This window comes from Camelina sativa, chromosome 1 (assembly GCF_030686135.1).
Source record: "Camelina sativa cultivar CO46 ecotype springtype chromosome 1, ASM3068613v1".
Classification (NCBI taxonomy): domain Eukaryota; kingdom Viridiplantae; phylum Streptophyta; class Magnoliopsida; order Brassicales; family Brassicaceae; genus Camelina; species Camelina sativa.
The window spans coordinates 6207266-6224801 of NC_141880.1; the positions used below are offsets into that span (position 1 = coordinate 6207266).

The following is a 17536-nucleotide window of genomic DNA, read 5'->3' on the forward strand; positions in this document are numbered from 1 at the left end:
GCCTTTTTAATATGAATTTGGGTGACATATACGATAAGAACATCTCCAATGGTTCTTTATTTTTTTCTCTATAATAGAGAGTCCCTATAATAGAGGTAAACTTTATTCCAATCCACCTCTATTTTCACCTATAAAATAGAGATTGCTATTTTTTATTCTGTTTATAGGGGAATTCTATTTTTTTCTATAAAGGGTTTCACTATGAATAGAAAAACTCTATTTTAGAGGAGAGAATAGAGATGGGTTGGAATAAAACTCACATCTATTATAAAAATCTCTAGAAGAAAAAAATAGAGAAAACCATTGGAGATGGTCTAAGGTGAAAACAATTACTTCGTCAAGTCAATTAGAAAAGAAAAAAGGAAAAAAATGGATTTTAGAACAAAAAGAATAACGAGGATCTCATTTTGCCTATTAGTTTATAGTAGAATATAAGACAAGAATTTTTAAAAACATCAAAAAAAAAGAAGATCATAAGAAAAATAAAATCTTAGGATATAGACTATAATAGTATAAAGAGCCCTAATTATTTTTGTTAAAAAAAAAGAGAGGCCTAATTGTATAGTTTTAACTTATACTATATTCTTCAATGATCGAGTTCGATTTTCCGAATAAAAATCTGCTTTAGTTAACTATTGAGATTCTTACAACAAAAAGGTGGAGAGAAGAGTGGATCGGAGCATCAATAAAGCTTTATGTATTTTTCCATTAGTAATGTATTGGGTCAACCCTTGGAAAGAAAGAAACTGAGAAGCAAAAAAAGGTTGAATTGAACCTTGACCCAGCTTACACCATAAGTTTTTTTTAGGGTATTTATTCATTTATTGAATTTGGAAACTTGAAAATAAAAAGTACTACTATAGCTAAGCTAGTTCCATCCAGTAGTTTCAACTTTATATAACAAGTCCGCGATTATGATGCGCTTGCGCTGATGATATATAAATTTGTTGCGTTTTGTCTTTTAAATTGATGCGTACATATAGTTTGATGGCTTGTAGTAATATCATTGTGTAACGATTTGAATTCAAATTCAAGAATTTGCAATTGGGAACTGTAAGAATATGACAAAACTTGACACGATATCCCTATATCTTATTTAGGTAAATATAATTCCATTCTTCCTTCTATCATATGTGCAAATTAAGACATGTGTGATTATGTGAACATATCCACCAAAAGAATCCCCATTTTTTGTTTTTCTTTCGTATCGAATAAGTATCTCTGACGAAACATAACACCCCGCGTATATTTGATGGTTTAAGTTTACAATACATCTTAGTAATTCTTAGTGTATACTATAAGATAACACTAAATTAATCTGTTTAATATAGTATATTAGAAAATAACATAATGATTTGCATAAAAGACACACCCTTTTAAAATTTTTATTTTGGGAGACAAATTTGGTTTTGGAAAAGACGAATTCTAAGAACCTAATGTAGTAGTATTATTTTTTTCTGACATTTTTTGTTTGTTTGCACCCTGCAATTCATTTTATATGTATGCTAACTATGTACATGTTTGGCTGTATTTTGAAGTTTTTACATAGTTATATCTACATATTACACATTAAACATTGTTTAGAATTTATAAATTATGAATACATTTGGGAAACGACTCAGCTTCTGATTGCCCAAAAAAGAAAGAAAGTAAATAAGAACAATACTATAAAAATTTAAATAAAATAATAATGGAAAGAATTAAATGTGGGAAGAGGGATGAGAGATTCTTTTTAGTGAGAGGACCAATAAAAAGAAGAAACACTGTCAACTTACCCAATTGCGTCATCATCTACCTACACTACAAACAACACTCTCTCCTCTTCTTCTTCTTCTCTATTTTTACTCTCTCTTTTTTTTTTAATTACCATATCTTTTCTTTTAAACATTTTCCCGAGAAATATCAGAAAAATAAAAGAAAAAAAAAGCTTTCTCTGGTTTTTTTTTTTTTTTTTGTCTTGATTGGTCAATTTACACATCTCCCTTTCTTCTCGTCTCTTCTCTCTCTCTCACATCGCTTGCTTCATCTCTTTGGTCTCCTTCTTGCGTTTTCTTTCTATTAACAACTGAGAGACACCAAACAAGAGAAGAGAGACCTTTTACTAAGTATTAGCCAAAAAAAAAAGAGAGTTTTTTTTCAGATATGGGTTAGTCTCCAATTTTGCATTAAACCTCTTCTTCTTCTTCTTTCTTTCTTTCTTAGGATTGTTTAGAGCTCTATCCTTCTCTGTTTTTTTTAGGGTTAGGGTTAGGGTTTTTTTTTATTTTAAGGTGAGGTTGTGAGCAAGTATGCGGGAGTTACTTCCTTTTTGAGTTACTCTGGATTCCTCACCCTCTAACGACGACCACCGTCGCCGCCGTCGCCGCCGTCTCGACGAAGACTCTGAGCTTCCTCAATATGCTCAATCAATGTCAGACGAATTCCTCCACCCGCCAGCACCACCACCGCGTCCTCCTTCTTCAATGAGGCACCGCACTACGTCGGATGCGGCCGACGGCGGATGCGGCGAGATTGTTGAGGTTCAAGGTGGTCACATTGTTCGGTCCACTGGAAGAAAAGATCGGCACAGCAAAGTCTGCACGGCCAAAGGACCACGTGACCGGCGCGTGAGGCTCTCTGCTCACACGGCGATTCAGTTCTACGATGTTCAAGACAGGCTTGGCTTCGACCGCCCTAGCAAAGCCGTTGATTGGCTTATCAAAAAGGCTAAGACTTCCATCGACGAGCTCGCTGAGCTTCCTCCGTGGAATCCCGCCGATGCTATTCGCCTAGCCGCTGCCAACGCTAAACCCAGACGAACCACCGCCAAAACCCAAATCTCGCCGTCTCCTCCGCCGCAGCAGCAGCAACAGCTTCAGTTCGGTGTTGGATTCGACGGAGGAGGAACAGAGCATCCGAGTAATAACAACAACGAGAACGAGCCGAGTTTTCTCCCGCCGTCTATGGATTCAGATTCGATAGCTGACACTATAAAGTCGTTTTTTCCGGTGGTTGGTTCTTCAACGGAGGCTCCTCCGAATCATCATCAGCTTATGCACAACTACCATCATCATCAGCATCCGCCGGATTTGCTTTCTCGAACTAATAGCCAAAACCAAGATCTCCGTCTCTCGCTGCATTCGTTCCCGGATGGTCCACCGTCGCTTCTCCACAACCACAACCACCACACCTCTGCTTCCGCCTCCGAACCTGTTCTGTTCTACGGACAGAGCAATCCGTTAGGGTTTGACACATCGAATTCGGTGAGCTGGGAGCAACAGTCATCGGAATTCGGAAGGATTCAGAGACTAGTGGCTTGGAACAGCGGCGGAGCAACCGATACAGGAAACGGAGGAGGGTTTCTGTTCGCTCCTCCTCCTACTCCTCCTTCCTCGACGACGTCGTTTCAGCCAGTTCTTGGCCAAAGCCAACAGCTTCATTCTCAGAGGGGTCCCCTTCAGTCCAGTTACAGTCCCATGATCCGTGCTTGGTTTGATCCTCACCAACATCATCAATCCATCTCCACCGACGATCTCAACCACCACCACCACCTTCCTCCGCCGGTTCACCAATCAGCAATCCCCGGAATCGGATTTGCCTCCGGTGAATCCTCTTCCGGTTTTCGCATACCAGCACGGTTTCAGGGACAAGAAGAGGAGCAGCACGACGGTCTCACCCACAAGCCGTCCTCTGCTTCCTCCATTTCTCGCCATTGAACAATTGAAAACTAATCCTCTTTCACATTCCAGGTTAATCCCAAGTTCTGTCCTTTTTATTCATCAAATTCAGTACTTTTGTAGTTGTTTGGTCATTGAACTTATAAAACCATTTTGCAGGGCTTGTCAAGCCTTCCATGCACATTGAAGCTTGACTTAGATTGTTCGGAACAGGGAAGGCGTTCTCGGTTAGTGTGATTCAGTGGCCTGAAAAGCAAGGAAAGGATGAAAGGGAGGAAGAAGAAGGACACCAAGTGTGTAAACCCACAACTTCAGGTTCTTCGACTTCCTTCTTCCAATATCCTGACCTTGCCATTTGTAATTTTTCATCTTTTTTTTTCACCAGTTAGACCAACTGTTCTGTAGCTCAATTATGGTTAGATTCCAAGGTTTGCTTCTTGTTGTGTTATGTTTTTGTATCATCATCACGATCATCCTCTTGTTACTGCAGTAACCTAGATACTTGAGAAATTGCAGTTTCCCCTGTTCTTGTTGTGTAACTCCATGGTTGTTCTTCTAATAAAGTCTTAAACTTTCACTTTTACTGCTTTCATCAGATAGGTAACTGCTCTGTTCAAGATAGATCCTTGTTATTAAACAAGATGAGCCAGGGTGTTGATTCCTATTTCTTTCTCTCAAAACGTAAACCTTTGGTCCCAATAGATATAAGTTGGTCATTTTCCATGAACAGTAACTTTTGAATTGTTTCTTCTTCTGGAACATCAGGAGGGTTTAGCCAGTTCCCTTAAATTACTAGTGAAACTTTACTCACAAGAGTAAAAATATGATTGTTATTCTATGTCTGATGTCAATAATTGTTCTCTCTCACCTACTTTAGTGGTAGGAGGAGATCCACCAAACTTGAATGTGATGTTGTCTTTGATGAGTAAAAGAATGGGGACATGAGATAGGTATAGAGAGCCACCCATGTTGGTCTAAATGAAGGAAGTTGTTCAATAAAACTAGTCAATCTTCTCTTTAGACATTAATAATATTGGATTATTACAAGTTATAGTCAAATATTCACTTGGTACTAAATGTATTTTACCTTACTATAACAGATAACTATATTAGAATATTTAAACTTTACCTTTTAGTTTAAAAAGGAACATCTTTTCATGTGATGTAGTAATAAACACACACCAGACCAATGTGTTGCGATGTCAAAAAGTACGTTACACCCAAAAGATAGAAAGGGAATCGTCTTCTTCAATTTAACGTCTAATGAGTCATATGACTCTCAAACATCATATCTAACCTATCCGTTTATTCTGTCTTTTCTTTTGTCAACTGATAATATGTATCATCAAGCATTCAAAAAAAGAAAAAAAAAAAATATGTATCATCAAGCTCGTTCTATAAGACAATTGTACAGTACAAACTATTAAAACGTTTCTCATTAAACCTAAAAATATCTTATGGGTTGGGGATGGATTTTGAGGAAGATGGAACCAAAATTGTTAAAAGAGCTGTCGCTTTAAGAATGGTCCCCTCTCTCACTCTTGTAAGATCTCACTACTTTATTCAAAAGATCCAAGTTAAAAAAAAGTCACAGCCTTTTAGGCTCTAGACAAGTCCATAAATAAATTGCATGAATACCAATTTGAAAGGAACAAATAGCCAAATACAGTATTGCAAAAAGAAACACAATTAAAGCTCAAAAGGTGATCATTTTCTCTTTGAAGATTAATCAATTTTAGATCATATGATCAGTGTCAACCTCAGCGAACCATATATAAATAACTTTCATGGCTCAAATAATGCAAGAACTTTCTTCAGAGACTGTCATAAAGGGCTTGCATATAAATGTGAAACTTAAACCTCAAAACAACTCTAACCTTCTCTGTCACCAAAACATCAACATGTGAAGCATGAAAGCAACTATAAACATGTGCAATCACATCAATCTCTTTGATATGAAGTAACAAATCGTCTAATGTAGACAACATATATGAACAATACACATTGACAAGTTTCAGTGGCCAAATAAGGGGATAAAGAAGTTCATCAATTGGGATAACAAATTAAAGAATGGTCTTTCTGAATTGAAAAGAAAGAAAAAAGAAAACTCAATCTATGAAACCGGTTCTTCTGAAAACAGCATTCCTTACCTGCCTGAGATCTCTCCCTTTAAGTGTCCTTCCTGCTCCTTCAAGCACCGAGCAAGATAACAACGAAGACTGAGCCAAAGATCGAGCTACAATCTCGTGAGGCGGAAGCATTTCGCCTTCTTCTTCCTCCTCCTCATCATCATCCACCACATCAGTCAGCTTAAACTCCTTCTTATGGCGATTCATCATAGCGGAAGACATTAACGGCACTTGAACAGGAGCTGACTGAGGATACTTCCCACCACCACCTATAAAAGAAGCTGAAAACGGAAGCCTCTCTTGAGGAGGTTTAGGCGCGGATGGGATAGCTCGAGATGAAGACGAAGAAGCAGCAGATGCACCACCACCACCTGAAGAAGACGATGGAGAAACAGTGGAGGAGACAGAAGTAGAGAGAACAGCCGCAGGCTTGTGGTGAAAGACATGACTCAAGTAACTGCTGTTTCCAGAGGATTCAGGAAGAGCGGCAAGGATACCAGAAGCTTCAACGTTTTTCAAACCGCTCTTGCTCCTCTGAAGCTGACGAGCAGGATGATGATGATGATGATGATGATGCTGCGACGGAGACGACACGGGAGAATGACGAGGAGGCGCGTGAGATATGTCGATTGCGAAGATGTCGTCTTCATTAAACTCACCGTCTGCAGAGGCGGAGACGGTGGCTAAAGATGGTGAAGGGATATCGATTCTTGTGTTTCTGTTCATTTTCTTATAAAACTATTTGAGATCTGCGAATCAGAACAAAATCGGGTTGATTCCACAAATCTCTTCACCTCACCCACCAAAGAAAGATTAGATTTTTAAAAGACCTGAAACATTAAAGTTTAGAGTTTTGGAATTAGATCGATCCATGTTAAAAACAAAAAAAAGTTTCGAACTTTTCAATTTCTGGGTAGAAAATAAAAAGGGGTCGTTTTCAATCAAATATCGATTTACTCAAATGAACTCTCTCTCAATCATAACCACAATAAATTCAAAACCTTTCACGTGAACAAATATGATTAGGTCGTTTTTTTTTCTTCTCCTTCTTCTTCCAGAATCAATTGAAATTGCAGCAAAATACGAAAGGTCGATCCAATTATAACCAAAGATTAATTTAAGCAACAATCAAGAAGAAGGAGATTCAGAATCGAAAAAAAAAAGAAAGAAAAGAATCAAAATTACCTCAACTCTTGGAAGAAAAATTAAGACAGCACCAAATCAGATGCACGAACGAACCAGCTAAGCGATCTTAAAATGTTTAGCGACAGAGAGAGAGAGAGAGAGAGAGAAGAAGACCTGAATGACATTTTTCCACAATTTGGCATCCGTACGATACGTCGCCGTTTTCACAACGTTGAAGCCCAATACAGTAGGCCCAAATTAGACTAAAATGTAAAGAACTTGGTTTAATAAAAAAATACTAGGAAAAGAGTTTTGTTTTGTGTATACAAAAAGAAATTAAACCACCAATTTTATAGAAAAGCAAAGCATTAAGAAATCAAACCAGACAATTTTTATATGTAAAAAAACATAAAACGGCTTAATCAAACTCATTCGGAACCAGGCTTTTTGGAATTTTTGACTTCCTTGGTGTTTGGCAAACCCGGTTTAGTAGAGGTCTTTGACACATTGGGTGATAATTTTTCCGGTTTTTTAGCTGGTTTGATCGGTTTAGTCACGTGGCATTGAGCCCTAATCTCCCAAGGTCGAGCTGCAATCCACCGTTCTTTCCAACTCCATCCCCAGCTTTCTTTACCTAGGTTAAAAGAAGCTTGACCTAGATACTGTGTAGCATTAGCCCTCCACTGCGAAAAAAAAAAAAATACAAAAACCAGAAGATTTACTTGAGCTACATGTTATCTAAGTTACAAACCTACCAACGAACCAATGTTAAGTTGAAGTCTCAGTTTCATTGACCTGATGAGAGAAAGCATAAGCCATTGCTCGTTCACGTTTCACTGTAGCTTCTTCTTTCTGTTGGATCTTTGCTAGAATCTCCTCCATTGTTTCAGAACCTCCACACCATTCAACTTCTAGCTCTTGAAGCTTGATCTCCAGCTTCAACCGCTTCTCCAGTCTTTTGTTCTGGAGTCTACCTTGTGTCACCATATACAAACGTCTTTCTCTGATCTGGCTCTGTATATCGCACCAGGTATGCATCACATTGAGTGCAGTTGAAGTCTGGTTACTCAGTTTATTGCCTTGTATCAGCGAGTTAAATCTCCTCGCGCTCATCAAACTGCATAGTCTTTTCCTCGCCTGCAGATCAGATTCGCAGCAACATTTAAAAATGAAAAAAAAAGTGAACCGGTGAATCAGAATTGTCAGATAGTGGAAAATATGACGAACCTTGAATGCTCGAAAAGCCTTTTGAATGCGAATAACAGCGACTTCTGTGGTGAGCCTGGTGGAAGCAGTGCTTGATCCAACCGGTTTGATACGGTTTGATGTTTCAGAAGGTACCTAGAGATAACATCTTTGAAGTCATTTAGGACAAGAAAGGAAACTAATGAAACAGAGTTTATACTAACGTTGCCTCGATTTGGTTTGTTCTTCTTTGGTCCGTTTAGACAGGTAATAGAGCGGAGCAACCATCCAGATCCCATGACAGTAGATTATCAATGTTATGTTAATCTGGCTGAATATCAGATTGTGTTGAAAGAGATATGAGATTATAAATTTATAACGTGTTTTTTGTTTGAAGGCACAAGAAGGTTTAATGTTGAGTGGTTTTTAAGGAAAATGAGAGAGAAAGAGAAGAGAAGGAGAGTTGAAGCTTCGCTCTCTCTGTGGTGAATAAGCCCATCTTGGTGACTGACATTTCAACCAATGGAGAAAGGTGTTGTTTGATCTTTTCTTCAAATTCAAGGTGGGGGCTATTTCTGATCATTTTAATTACTTTAGGCCAAGATTGATGAGACTCATAGAAACAAAGGATTTGTTCCCAAAAGAAAACTAATGAATTTATCTCCAATATTGGTCCCGGCGGGGCTCGAACCCGCGACCTTCGGCTCATAAGACCAACGCTCTAACCAACTGACCTACGGGACCAACTTCTTAAATTTGTTCCATACTTTTATTTCTCTGTTTTGTATATTTTTTTTCTTATGTATTGTATCTCACAAAATTGCAAACAGTAATTATTGATAATTATAATTCAAATATACAAAAGAAAAAACAATATCTTTTAGCAACCAATGAATTAAACACTATTCCCATATTCTTGCACCGAAAGTATCGCACAGTTCAACATGTGAAATATTGTTTAGTATTTTCATGAGTTTCTCCATGATCGGACTCTATCAATTTAATATGGGCTCTTTTTTTGTTGGTCAACATATATGTAAGGTACAAATACTATTTGAATGTTAAGAGGTTAAAAACTGTGTGTAAATTAAACTTACTCAATAATATATAATGCTCTGAAATTCAATCTTAAATGTCACAAATTATGAATATTTGTTTTTTTCACCAAAAGGCCCTTCTTTTCCAACTCCTTACACATCACACCCCAAACGTATAACACTCCTCTTAGCACATTCTTCTTCTTCGTTTTATTTCGTATAGTCCGTCCCTCCATCTAGATGATCGATCATTCCGGGTTCTCCTCATCTACAGCTTCTTCTCCAGTATTTCTCTTCTTGCAGGTATTCTATAATGTTTAAGCATCAACCAAAGTCAGTATATCCAAAATCAAAAGCATGCTATATGTGTACCTCTTCACATCTGGGGTCTAGTTAAACTCAACAGTAAGTAAATTCCAAAAACTTGGGATATTAAAACTTGCCTTTGGTTGACTCTGCTGCACCATGGTATTGGTAGCAATGTTTAGAGGCTTAAAGGGGCCGGACCTCCGGTTTAGAAGAGAAGTACGATGAGCCACGTCTTGATTATACAGCAAGTACCACTCCTGCTTGACAACCAAATCCAGAGGTAATTTGGTAAGTTGTGAAAGGGCAATTGGGAAATTCCTGAAATTAGAGATCATGATAAAAACTTGCGTTTGATTGACCCTTGGGAATGTTAGCAGGGTCTAGTCGATCCACATTGTTATGACTAGCCTCCATGTCCCACTCCTGTTTGACAACCAGAGGCATTATATATTTACTTTGAAAAGGGTAAGACAGGTGACAAATGTATTTAGAAGCAGAGAGAGGTAGAGATGCTTACAGCATATGAATGTTACGCACTCTTGAGATGCGTGGTGAAATCTTCAAAGCTTTGTCCAGGAAAATCGCATACTGAGCAAGTCCAGGGAGATTCATTGGTTTCACTGCACTTTTCCTGAAGAACAAGTCTTGTTTTTTCCTGTTTGTCATCCCCCATATAACATCATCATCTACATGTGGGAATCCAAACTAAACTAGTTGAGAACCAACAGCTTTGCTGGTTATTTCAAGTGAGAGAAAGAGAGAGAGAGGGGACAAAGTTAACACCTGACAGTAAGCTATTCCATAAACACTCTTTCGAAACACTACTGAGAAAGCTTTGCCAGAGACAGTCAGGAGCTGGAGCTCGTTGAGGATATGCCAAAAGAATGCTGTAGCCAAGATGTTCTAGGTCGTAAAGCGTATGAGCTAACGGTTCCAATTCCTTAGAATCAGATATGAGCATTATGGTAGCCGGAGCTGGATTCACATCGGTCCACTCCAACAAACCCGTTCGAACGTCTGTTTCAGAAAAAGCAAACTAACTAACGTTGAATCTAAACCCTAATATACATATATAGAGAAGAAAGAAAGTGAAATTTTTTAATATAACTAACCGTGGCCATGCTTAAGAGCGACTCCAGTGGAAGAAAGCTTGCGCAGGACGTCATCGTCACCAGGGATCTCTGTTAGGTTGCCAAAGGCTGTGATATAGAGAGGACCAGAGCGGTAGCGCCATTGGCCTGAATTTTTCAACGCCGATTCAATTCTTTGACTGATCAGACAAGGATCATGACCATCAGGAATCGGCCACAACACCATCGTTTTCTCCTCCTCCTTGTGCATCATCTCGTTTTTGTGCAAAAAATTAGATTAAAAATATTAGGAAAACGAAACCGCACTTTAGGATCTCTCTAATGTAGAATCAAACGACACTGATACTACCTTTTAGATCAAAATCACCGAAGAATATCAAAAAAAGTAGGGTATTAGGTTTTAGGCTTATGTTTATGAACAAAAGAAAAATTGTTTTCTCTATATATTCTATATACTAGGACTCCCGTATAAATTATTTATAACTAAAATATTTAAATGATAAATTGTATTTGTTGGTTATATATGTTATAATTATATATAATAATTTTTAATTTTAGGGTTTAAAGTTTAAACCATATAATACCGCAATATAATTTATTTTTTACATAATATTTATTTAATTAATTTAATTAGATATGTCTATTATCTAATACCGATAGTGTTAACAAAATAATAAAATGATGTTTTTATCCGTGTAATACCAAATTAATGATATTTTAAATTTATATAAATATGGAAAAAACCGTCCTGCTATATAACTTCGTCCCGAGATATTTTAATTCGCACTGTATCATTTTAATTTTTAATATTTATTGTCTTAAGTTATAAATATTAGATTGAGTTGATATGTTATTTATTAAGATTGTAACCATTTACATTTTATAAGATTGATGCTTCTTATAAAGTTAAATTTTTATAATATTTAAAATTCTTAAAACGGTTGAGTATTTCTCATATTTGAAGTTTTGTAAAAGTTTAAATATATTATTAGTATTTTAAAGGTCTTCTAACTTTTTTAAAAGATGAAATATTTATAATATTTAAACTTTATAAATTTGAAACTTCATAAATGTTTAAATATTATTAATATTTTTAACATTTTATAAAGTTTAACTTTCTAAAAAATATAAATATTTATACTTTTTATAAAATATAAATATTTATAATATTTAAAATTTTAAAAATCTTTAAAATAAAGAACCGGAATAAACCAAATATTTTTTTTTAAAAGTTTGAATGCCTGATAAATCAAGCTTTTTGTATTATGAATCATTTTGGTCTCTTTTATAGTATGACTCTGATGTGAGATATTGTACCCGTAAATTGAGTAATATATGTCTGTTTTTAAAAATTTGTATTAAATCATATACAGGAAAAATCAAAATTTTTTTAACTAAATGTATTATAAAATAATTCAAGATAATTTAAATATAAATTCAAATAAAAAAATGAAAAGGAATTAGATATTTATATTTGAATGAGGTAGAAAGATTTCCTTATTTTTCTAAATCTTATCTATAGTTAATTTTGAAACATTTGGTAACTAATATTAAATTCAATGCATTAAATGTAAAAACTTTCCAAAACCGATTTTTTGAGCAAAAACTGTTGCAAAAATACTAGTATAGATATAGATAATAGTAAAATAATTGTTTTTAATAATATATCAAAGTTATATATATATTACTGTATTTGCAAAATATTTACAATATTAGTTATTAAATAAATAGGTGTTGAATCTGAAAGAATTATAAGTATGTATATTTTATTAAAAATAACTGAATAAGTAATTTTATTAATTTTAATATGTATTATTAAATTTCAGTTTTAAGTTATAATATCAAATTAAATTATTAGAATATCAATAAATATCAACTAATATTAATATATTTATTAAGTACAATATTTATTATTAATGGTAGAAATTAAAAATGTTAGGATATCAATGAATGGACCATATATAAATCCGAATCAGTGAATCGGGTTATATATTTCAATTTTCACCCAACCCGTTTAAAAAATGTACTTCAAATACCATTGCGAAAAATCCGACCCGATAATAATCGGATCCGGAGCCAACCCGATAATAATCGGATCCGGATCCGACCCGACCCGTACGCAGATCTACGCAAATTTTCTCATCCATTTAAATCTCTCTCTCTCTCTCTCTCTCTCTGTCTTCTTCTGCTCGTGCGTTTCATCTCTGCCTTCCGTCTGTTCCGTCAGTACACGTTTTCTTACCACCCACCAGGTTAACCTGAAACAAAAGAGCTGCTTCTTTCTCTGATCGAAGAAACCTTCTCTTCTCACACAATGGCGGCGTACAGAGCTGACGATGATTACGATTTCCTCTACAAGGTTGTATTAATCGGTGATTCCGGCGTCGGAAAATCCAACCTTCTCTCTCGATTCACCCGCAACGAGTTCAGCCTCGAGTCTAAATCCACCATCGGTGTCGAATTCGCCACCCGAAGCATTCACGTCGACGAAAAAATCGTCAAGGCTCAGATTTGGGACACCGCCGGTCAGGAGAGGTATAAACCAACCATTTCTTACATTCAATTTCCCTAAAAACGAATGATGCTTCTGTGACTCACCTCCTCGTACAATTTGATTGATGCTGTTATAACCTAATCGACACATTTGGGGGCTTTGATAGTGAAACGTTTTCATGTACATATGTTTTGATGATGATCTATTGTGTTTTGTTACTTTTTAGATACCGAGCAATCACAAGCGCATACTATAGAGGAGCTGTGGGGGCTTTGCTTGTCTATGATGTTACGCGACATGTTACATTTTGAGAACGTTGAGAGATGGTTGAAGGAGCTTAGGGACCACACAGAAGCCAACATTGTGATCATGCTTGTTGGTAACAAGGCTGATCTACGTCACCTAAGAGCTGTTTCTACTGAAGATGCTAAAGCCTTTGCAGAGAGAGAGAACACATTCTTTATGGAGACGTCTGCACTCGAAGCATTGAACGTGGAGAATGCTTTCACTGAAGTGCTTTCTCAAATATACCGTGTGGCAAGCAAGAAAGCTTTGGATATTGGAGATGATCCGGCTACGATTCCTAAAGGACGAAGTATTAATGTCGGGTCTAAGGACGATGTTTCTGATGTCAAGAAGGTCGGATGCTGCTCAAGTTGATCTCTCTCGATCCACAGCCATTTTGTTTTCTTAGGAGAAACTTATACAGTTTAAATTATCTATGGAAGATATACAAGCAGATGATAATACTCCTTTGTGTTTTCCTTTTGGTTGCTTCTTTTGGTGTAAGTTTTTCAGATCCTTATAATGTTTTTAATTATTTCTACAAAATCATATTCGGGAATTGATGAACAAAAATGAAGAATGTAAAAGAAACTTCACGGGAGCAACCAAAATGTGCAATGAACCAAAGAAGCCTGTACAGTTTTTTTATAGTCACTAAGCCAATCTCAGCTTTTAGGACTGTCACCACAAATTATGTGCACAGAAGTACAAATTTACAGAATTTGGGGCTGGAAACTTACCCTGACTCTGTTTCTCTCTCTTATAAAACCAATAGATAAAAAAAGCACGTCTAAAAAAACCATCTGCGTACGGGTAACCTCTCTTAGCTTGAATCCGTAGTAACCTCTTCTCCTATACTACTTAATCGTAGCTTCTTCTTCTTCTCCATGACCAGTGCCTCTGATTTACAGATTGGGCACACGTTCTTGATAACCAACCACTTCTGCAAGCATTCTGTGTGGTACTCGTGCCTGCAATCTAGCGTTGCAATCTTATCTTGGTGTTTGTAGTTTTCCTGTCAATTTCCCATTATTAAGAAAATATAATTTTACTACTAATAAGAGTCTTAAGTGAACTTTGACAGTTTGCATAAGCTTGGGGGATGCAGTCCTTACCTGGCATATTGTGCAAGAATCGCTTTCTAGATCGGTAGATGGAGCTTCTTCCAGGTTGATTCTGGTCGCTAATGAGGTTTTTCTTTTCAGAAGATCTTTAACATCTTCTTCCGACAAGCCAGTCTTCACAGTTCCAATCTGGTCGCTCAAAGCAAGAAGCTCCTGCACCATCGAGGTTTTGAATGTCATCAGATAAGGCACACCACCGTGAATTCATTAAATAGCTATATGGTGAAAGAGTAACGTGGACCATTTGAATTATGTGGTCTAAAAGACTAACCTCATACGACATGTCCTCTATATCTAAGCGCATGGCTTGATGATCATCGACATTTTCATCATCGTAGAACTCTCCTGTCTCCCAAAGTGCAACTTCCTACACATATTAACAGAGAAAAAGCCATTATTGGAAAGTGAACACTCTTTTGAACAAACTGACTCTAGAAGATGAAAAATGTGCTCAAGAGGATAGTACATGGTGCCTTAGTATTGCTCCAGGTACATAATCTTCTCGGGGATATTGTTGGTTTATCCTCAATCCGGTTGATTGAACGGGTCCCACATGAGTGTATGAAGTAGCATGCATAGTTTCAGTGTATGAGGCTGAAGGCATGTGAGGGTATACAATGGGAGGAGGAGGTACCGGGTGATTGCTAATATAGTGGTTCCTTGGGTATACAAATGGTGGTGTGGGGTTTCTGCTACTAGATGTTTCATGGTATCTTGGGAAACAGACATTACCAGAGTCTATGGATCCAGGAACAACGTTACCTAAAAGATCATTCAAGAAGAAGAATAAATTTTTCAAGAACTTGCAAAATGACAAATTTAAATGCTGCAAATAAGGATAGTACCAGGCATATAAGGTGCAGGGGGTGCTTGGGACCAATGCGAAGACGATCCATCAGATCTGCTGCTATTACAGTGTTGTTCATACCAGGTTGAGCCAGGAGGTGGAAAAGGATGAGCTGCATAGTTTCCTTGAATGAAGTTGTTATGACCATGAGAGAGAAGTGGATCCATTGTAGCTGCTCCTGCTCTGTTCGTCACACTTGCCTGATCTAGTGGTTGTGCATAACTACCAAACTGTGGGAATGAGATAGGTGCTGCCTCCTGTGAATTCAATTGAGGGAACGAACAAGGAGCTGTTAATGGATACTGAGAATTTCCAGGCATTCCTTCAGAACTCTTTCTTTTGTATCCGTGATCCATAAAATGGGGATTTCTCTCATGTTCAGCGGAAGTAGCTCCAACAACTGCACCATAATTTCCATGAGACAACATATAACTCGGTGGAGCTTCATAGTTCACATAAGGGGGATAGAAATTGGGTGCGGTTGACATGGCAGAACCAAGATTTGAAGCACGTTGAAGATGGTACTGCTGGGGAGGCCCGTAGAACATTGAGTGGTTGTTGTCATAAGGTTCTTGCAGAGAAGGAGCTACTAAATGAGGAACAATCACGGGTGGGATATCTGGATAGAGAAAGTTAGTTCCAATGCATGGTTCAGGATGACCGAGAAAGATTTGAGAATGCTGCTCCATGTCTACACCAGTCATCATATTTCTTCGTCTCATATTTGCTTCGTCGCAGAAACCCCCTGGTAGTTGAATTTAACAAAGATCAGCAACAGTAAAGCGAAAGAACAAGTAAAAAAATTCACCCACAAAGACAGCAAAGACCCGATGTTATTATTACACCGCAAAGCTCAATCTAGCTAGTGCTTTTCAAATAAGCACATTGAACATTCAAGCATCACGGATACATTGCAGACTTATGAAACTTAAAGCTGTATAAATCAAACCCAATTCAGAAAGCAAGAATAAATACCTTCTTCAAAACCCAAACATAAACAAAGTAAATCTCCCAACCAATGATTTTCACAGAAACCAAACAGTGGTTTCGGCAAAACCAAACATTCTTGCAAGTCTTATTATATATTATATATGAATTTAAGAAGGAAACAAGACAAAGCCACCTTGCCAGACATGCCTAACCAAAATCAGATCAAACCCAATTTCACAACCAAAACAAAAAAAAACAAGAAATTATAGGAAGGAAGTAGGGAATATATCATGAGATTTATAAAAATCAGCTCCTGACCTTTCCTAGCATCAAGATTGAAGAAACAAAGCTTCGAAAACAATTCAGCAAAAAAAGAAAAAGAAAAAAAAAACACTTGAATTTTCGTATAATCGGAAGCTACCGAACCCTGTAGCACAAACACAGAGGGTTACAAGATATTAAAACAGCAACAACCTAGACGATCAAAAAGAGATTACACCCAAATCCTGACTAAACCAATAAACAATGCAATTCATCAGCAAAGCTCGTATATAAAATAAAAACAATTCCCATAAGATAATCAGCAAAAACAAACCAACCAAAAAGACAACATTAAAAAAAGAATCAAAAAGCAAGAAAAGAATCGTGATGATCATAATCAAGATAAAGTACCTGATTAATCAGGGAGAGAGATAGAGAGATCCAACAACAAGGACGAGCGAGCGAGAGAGAGAGAGAAGATGAAGATGAAAGATGATGAAGACGTCGGTCTTTCTTAGTTTCTAATTTATTTTCCTCACACGGTGACGGATGGTTATATTTATTTTTTCCTCTTTCTTCTCAGTTTTTTTTATTATTCTCTTAGGAATTATCTTTCCTTTTTCATTTTTATTTAATTTTAGTATTTTACTACTTTTTATTTTTCATTGGTTTCTTCTTCTCAATTTCTTTTAAAAAAAAAAAAAAAAAATCTTAAGTAAAAAAAAAAAAGGATAATAATCAATATCCCTTACATATGAAAACGACGTCGTATCTTTAGATAACATAATATATGTAATCTCTTTAATTTCTCATCTAATTACCACTTTTAATAACAGGATCGCTTTTCTCTTGTATACCAATGCATGCCCATTGAATTTTAACAAGAAAACAAGCATGTCACTGGCATATCCTTTTAACTAATAAAGAAGATATGCTTCTACTCTAACCAACCAATTTTTGTTATAAATAAATAATCTCTACCTTGTTTAATTTTCATCAACATAGTATTACATAGGACGGTTTCCAAAAAAAAAAAAAAAAAAAAAGGGACAACGTCGTTGAT

The 17536-nt window shown here is 36.5% G+C and overlaps 4 protein-coding genes, 1 non-coding gene and 2 pseudogenes across 12 annotated transcripts; 2 read left to right on the forward strand and 5 right to left on the reverse strand.

The window, feature by feature from the left end:
* Positions 1-1734: 1734 nt before the first annotated feature.
* Positions 1735-4235, forward strand: LOC104779728 (transcription factor TCP4). Its single transcript, XM_010504125.3, has 2 exons — positions 1735-3728; positions 3816-4235. The coding sequence occupies exon 1, from the start codon at positions 2409-2411 to the stop codon at positions 3693-3695; it is 1287 nt and encodes a 428-aa protein (XP_010502427.1). The 5' UTR covers positions 1735-2408; the 3' UTR covers positions 3696-3728; positions 3816-4235.
* A 1325-nt stretch (positions 4236-5560) lies between these two features.
* On the reverse strand, positions 5561-6511 carry LOC147949603 (protein S40-7 pseudogene; annotated as a pseudogene). Its single transcript, XR_015593537.1, has one exon. The product of XR_015593537.1 is annotated as a protein S40-7 pseudogene (transcript).
* Positions 5561-8592, reverse strand: LOC104779736 (protein IQ-DOMAIN 10). The gene is made up of 5 exons (XM_087505895.1): positions 8320-8592; positions 8138-8251; positions 7706-8047; positions 6971-7593; positions 5561-6615 (listed from the first exon to the last, which is right to left on the reverse strand). Exons 1-4 carry the CDS (start codon positions 8392-8394, stop codon positions 7339-7341), a joined length of 786 nt encoding a protein of 261 aa, XP_087362021.1. The 5' UTR covers positions 8395-8592; the 3' UTR covers positions 5561-6615; positions 6971-7338.
* A 173-nt stretch (positions 8593-8765) lies between these two features.
* Positions 8766-8839, reverse strand: TRNAI-UAU (transfer RNA isoleucine (anticodon UAU)). Its single transcript has one exon. It is a non-coding gene; the product is annotated as a tRNA-Ile (tRNA).
* A 322-nt stretch (positions 8840-9161) lies between these two features.
* LOC104779754 (uncharacterized) lies at positions 9162-10984 on the reverse strand. Of its 6 annotated transcripts, none has more exons than XM_087506107.1 (6): positions 10554-10984; positions 10225-10458; positions 9959-10096; positions 9801-9864; positions 9576-9698; positions 9162-9440 (listed from the first exon to the last, which is right to left on the reverse strand). In XM_087506107.1, the coding sequence occupies exons 1-3, from the start codon at positions 10783-10785 to the stop codon at positions 10059-10061; spliced, it is 504 nt and encodes a 167-aa protein (XP_087362233.1). In that variant the 5' UTR covers positions 10786-10984; the 3' UTR covers positions 9162-9440; positions 9576-9698; positions 9801-9864; positions 9959-10058. The 6 variants fall into 6 exon arrangements, with proteins under 6 accessions (XP_087362233.1, XP_087362196.1, XP_087362213.1 ...); XM_087506070.1 differs by having other exon boundaries at positions 9790-9864; XM_087506087.1 differs by having other exon boundaries at positions 9786-9864.
* A 1727-nt stretch (positions 10985-12711) lies between these two features.
* On the forward strand, positions 12712-13857 carry LOC104779761 (ras-related protein RABA1g-like; annotated as a pseudogene). Its single transcript, XR_015593861.1, has 2 exons — positions 12712-13067; positions 13253-13857. The product of XR_015593861.1 is annotated as a ras-related protein RABA1g-like (transcript).
* Positions 13858-13909: 52 nt separating this feature from the next.
* Positions 13910-17091, reverse strand: LOC104779773 (uncharacterized). The gene is made up of 6 exons (XM_010504155.3): positions 16885-17091; positions 15281-16027; positions 14902-15197; positions 14707-14802; positions 14427-14588; positions 13910-14326 (listed from the first exon to the last, which is right to left on the reverse strand). Exons 2-6 carry the CDS (start codon positions 16002-16004, stop codon positions 14135-14137), a joined length of 1470 nt encoding a protein of 489 aa, XP_010502457.1. The 5' UTR covers positions 16005-16027; positions 16885-17091; the 3' UTR covers positions 13910-14134.
* Positions 17092-17536: the final 445 nt, after the last annotated feature.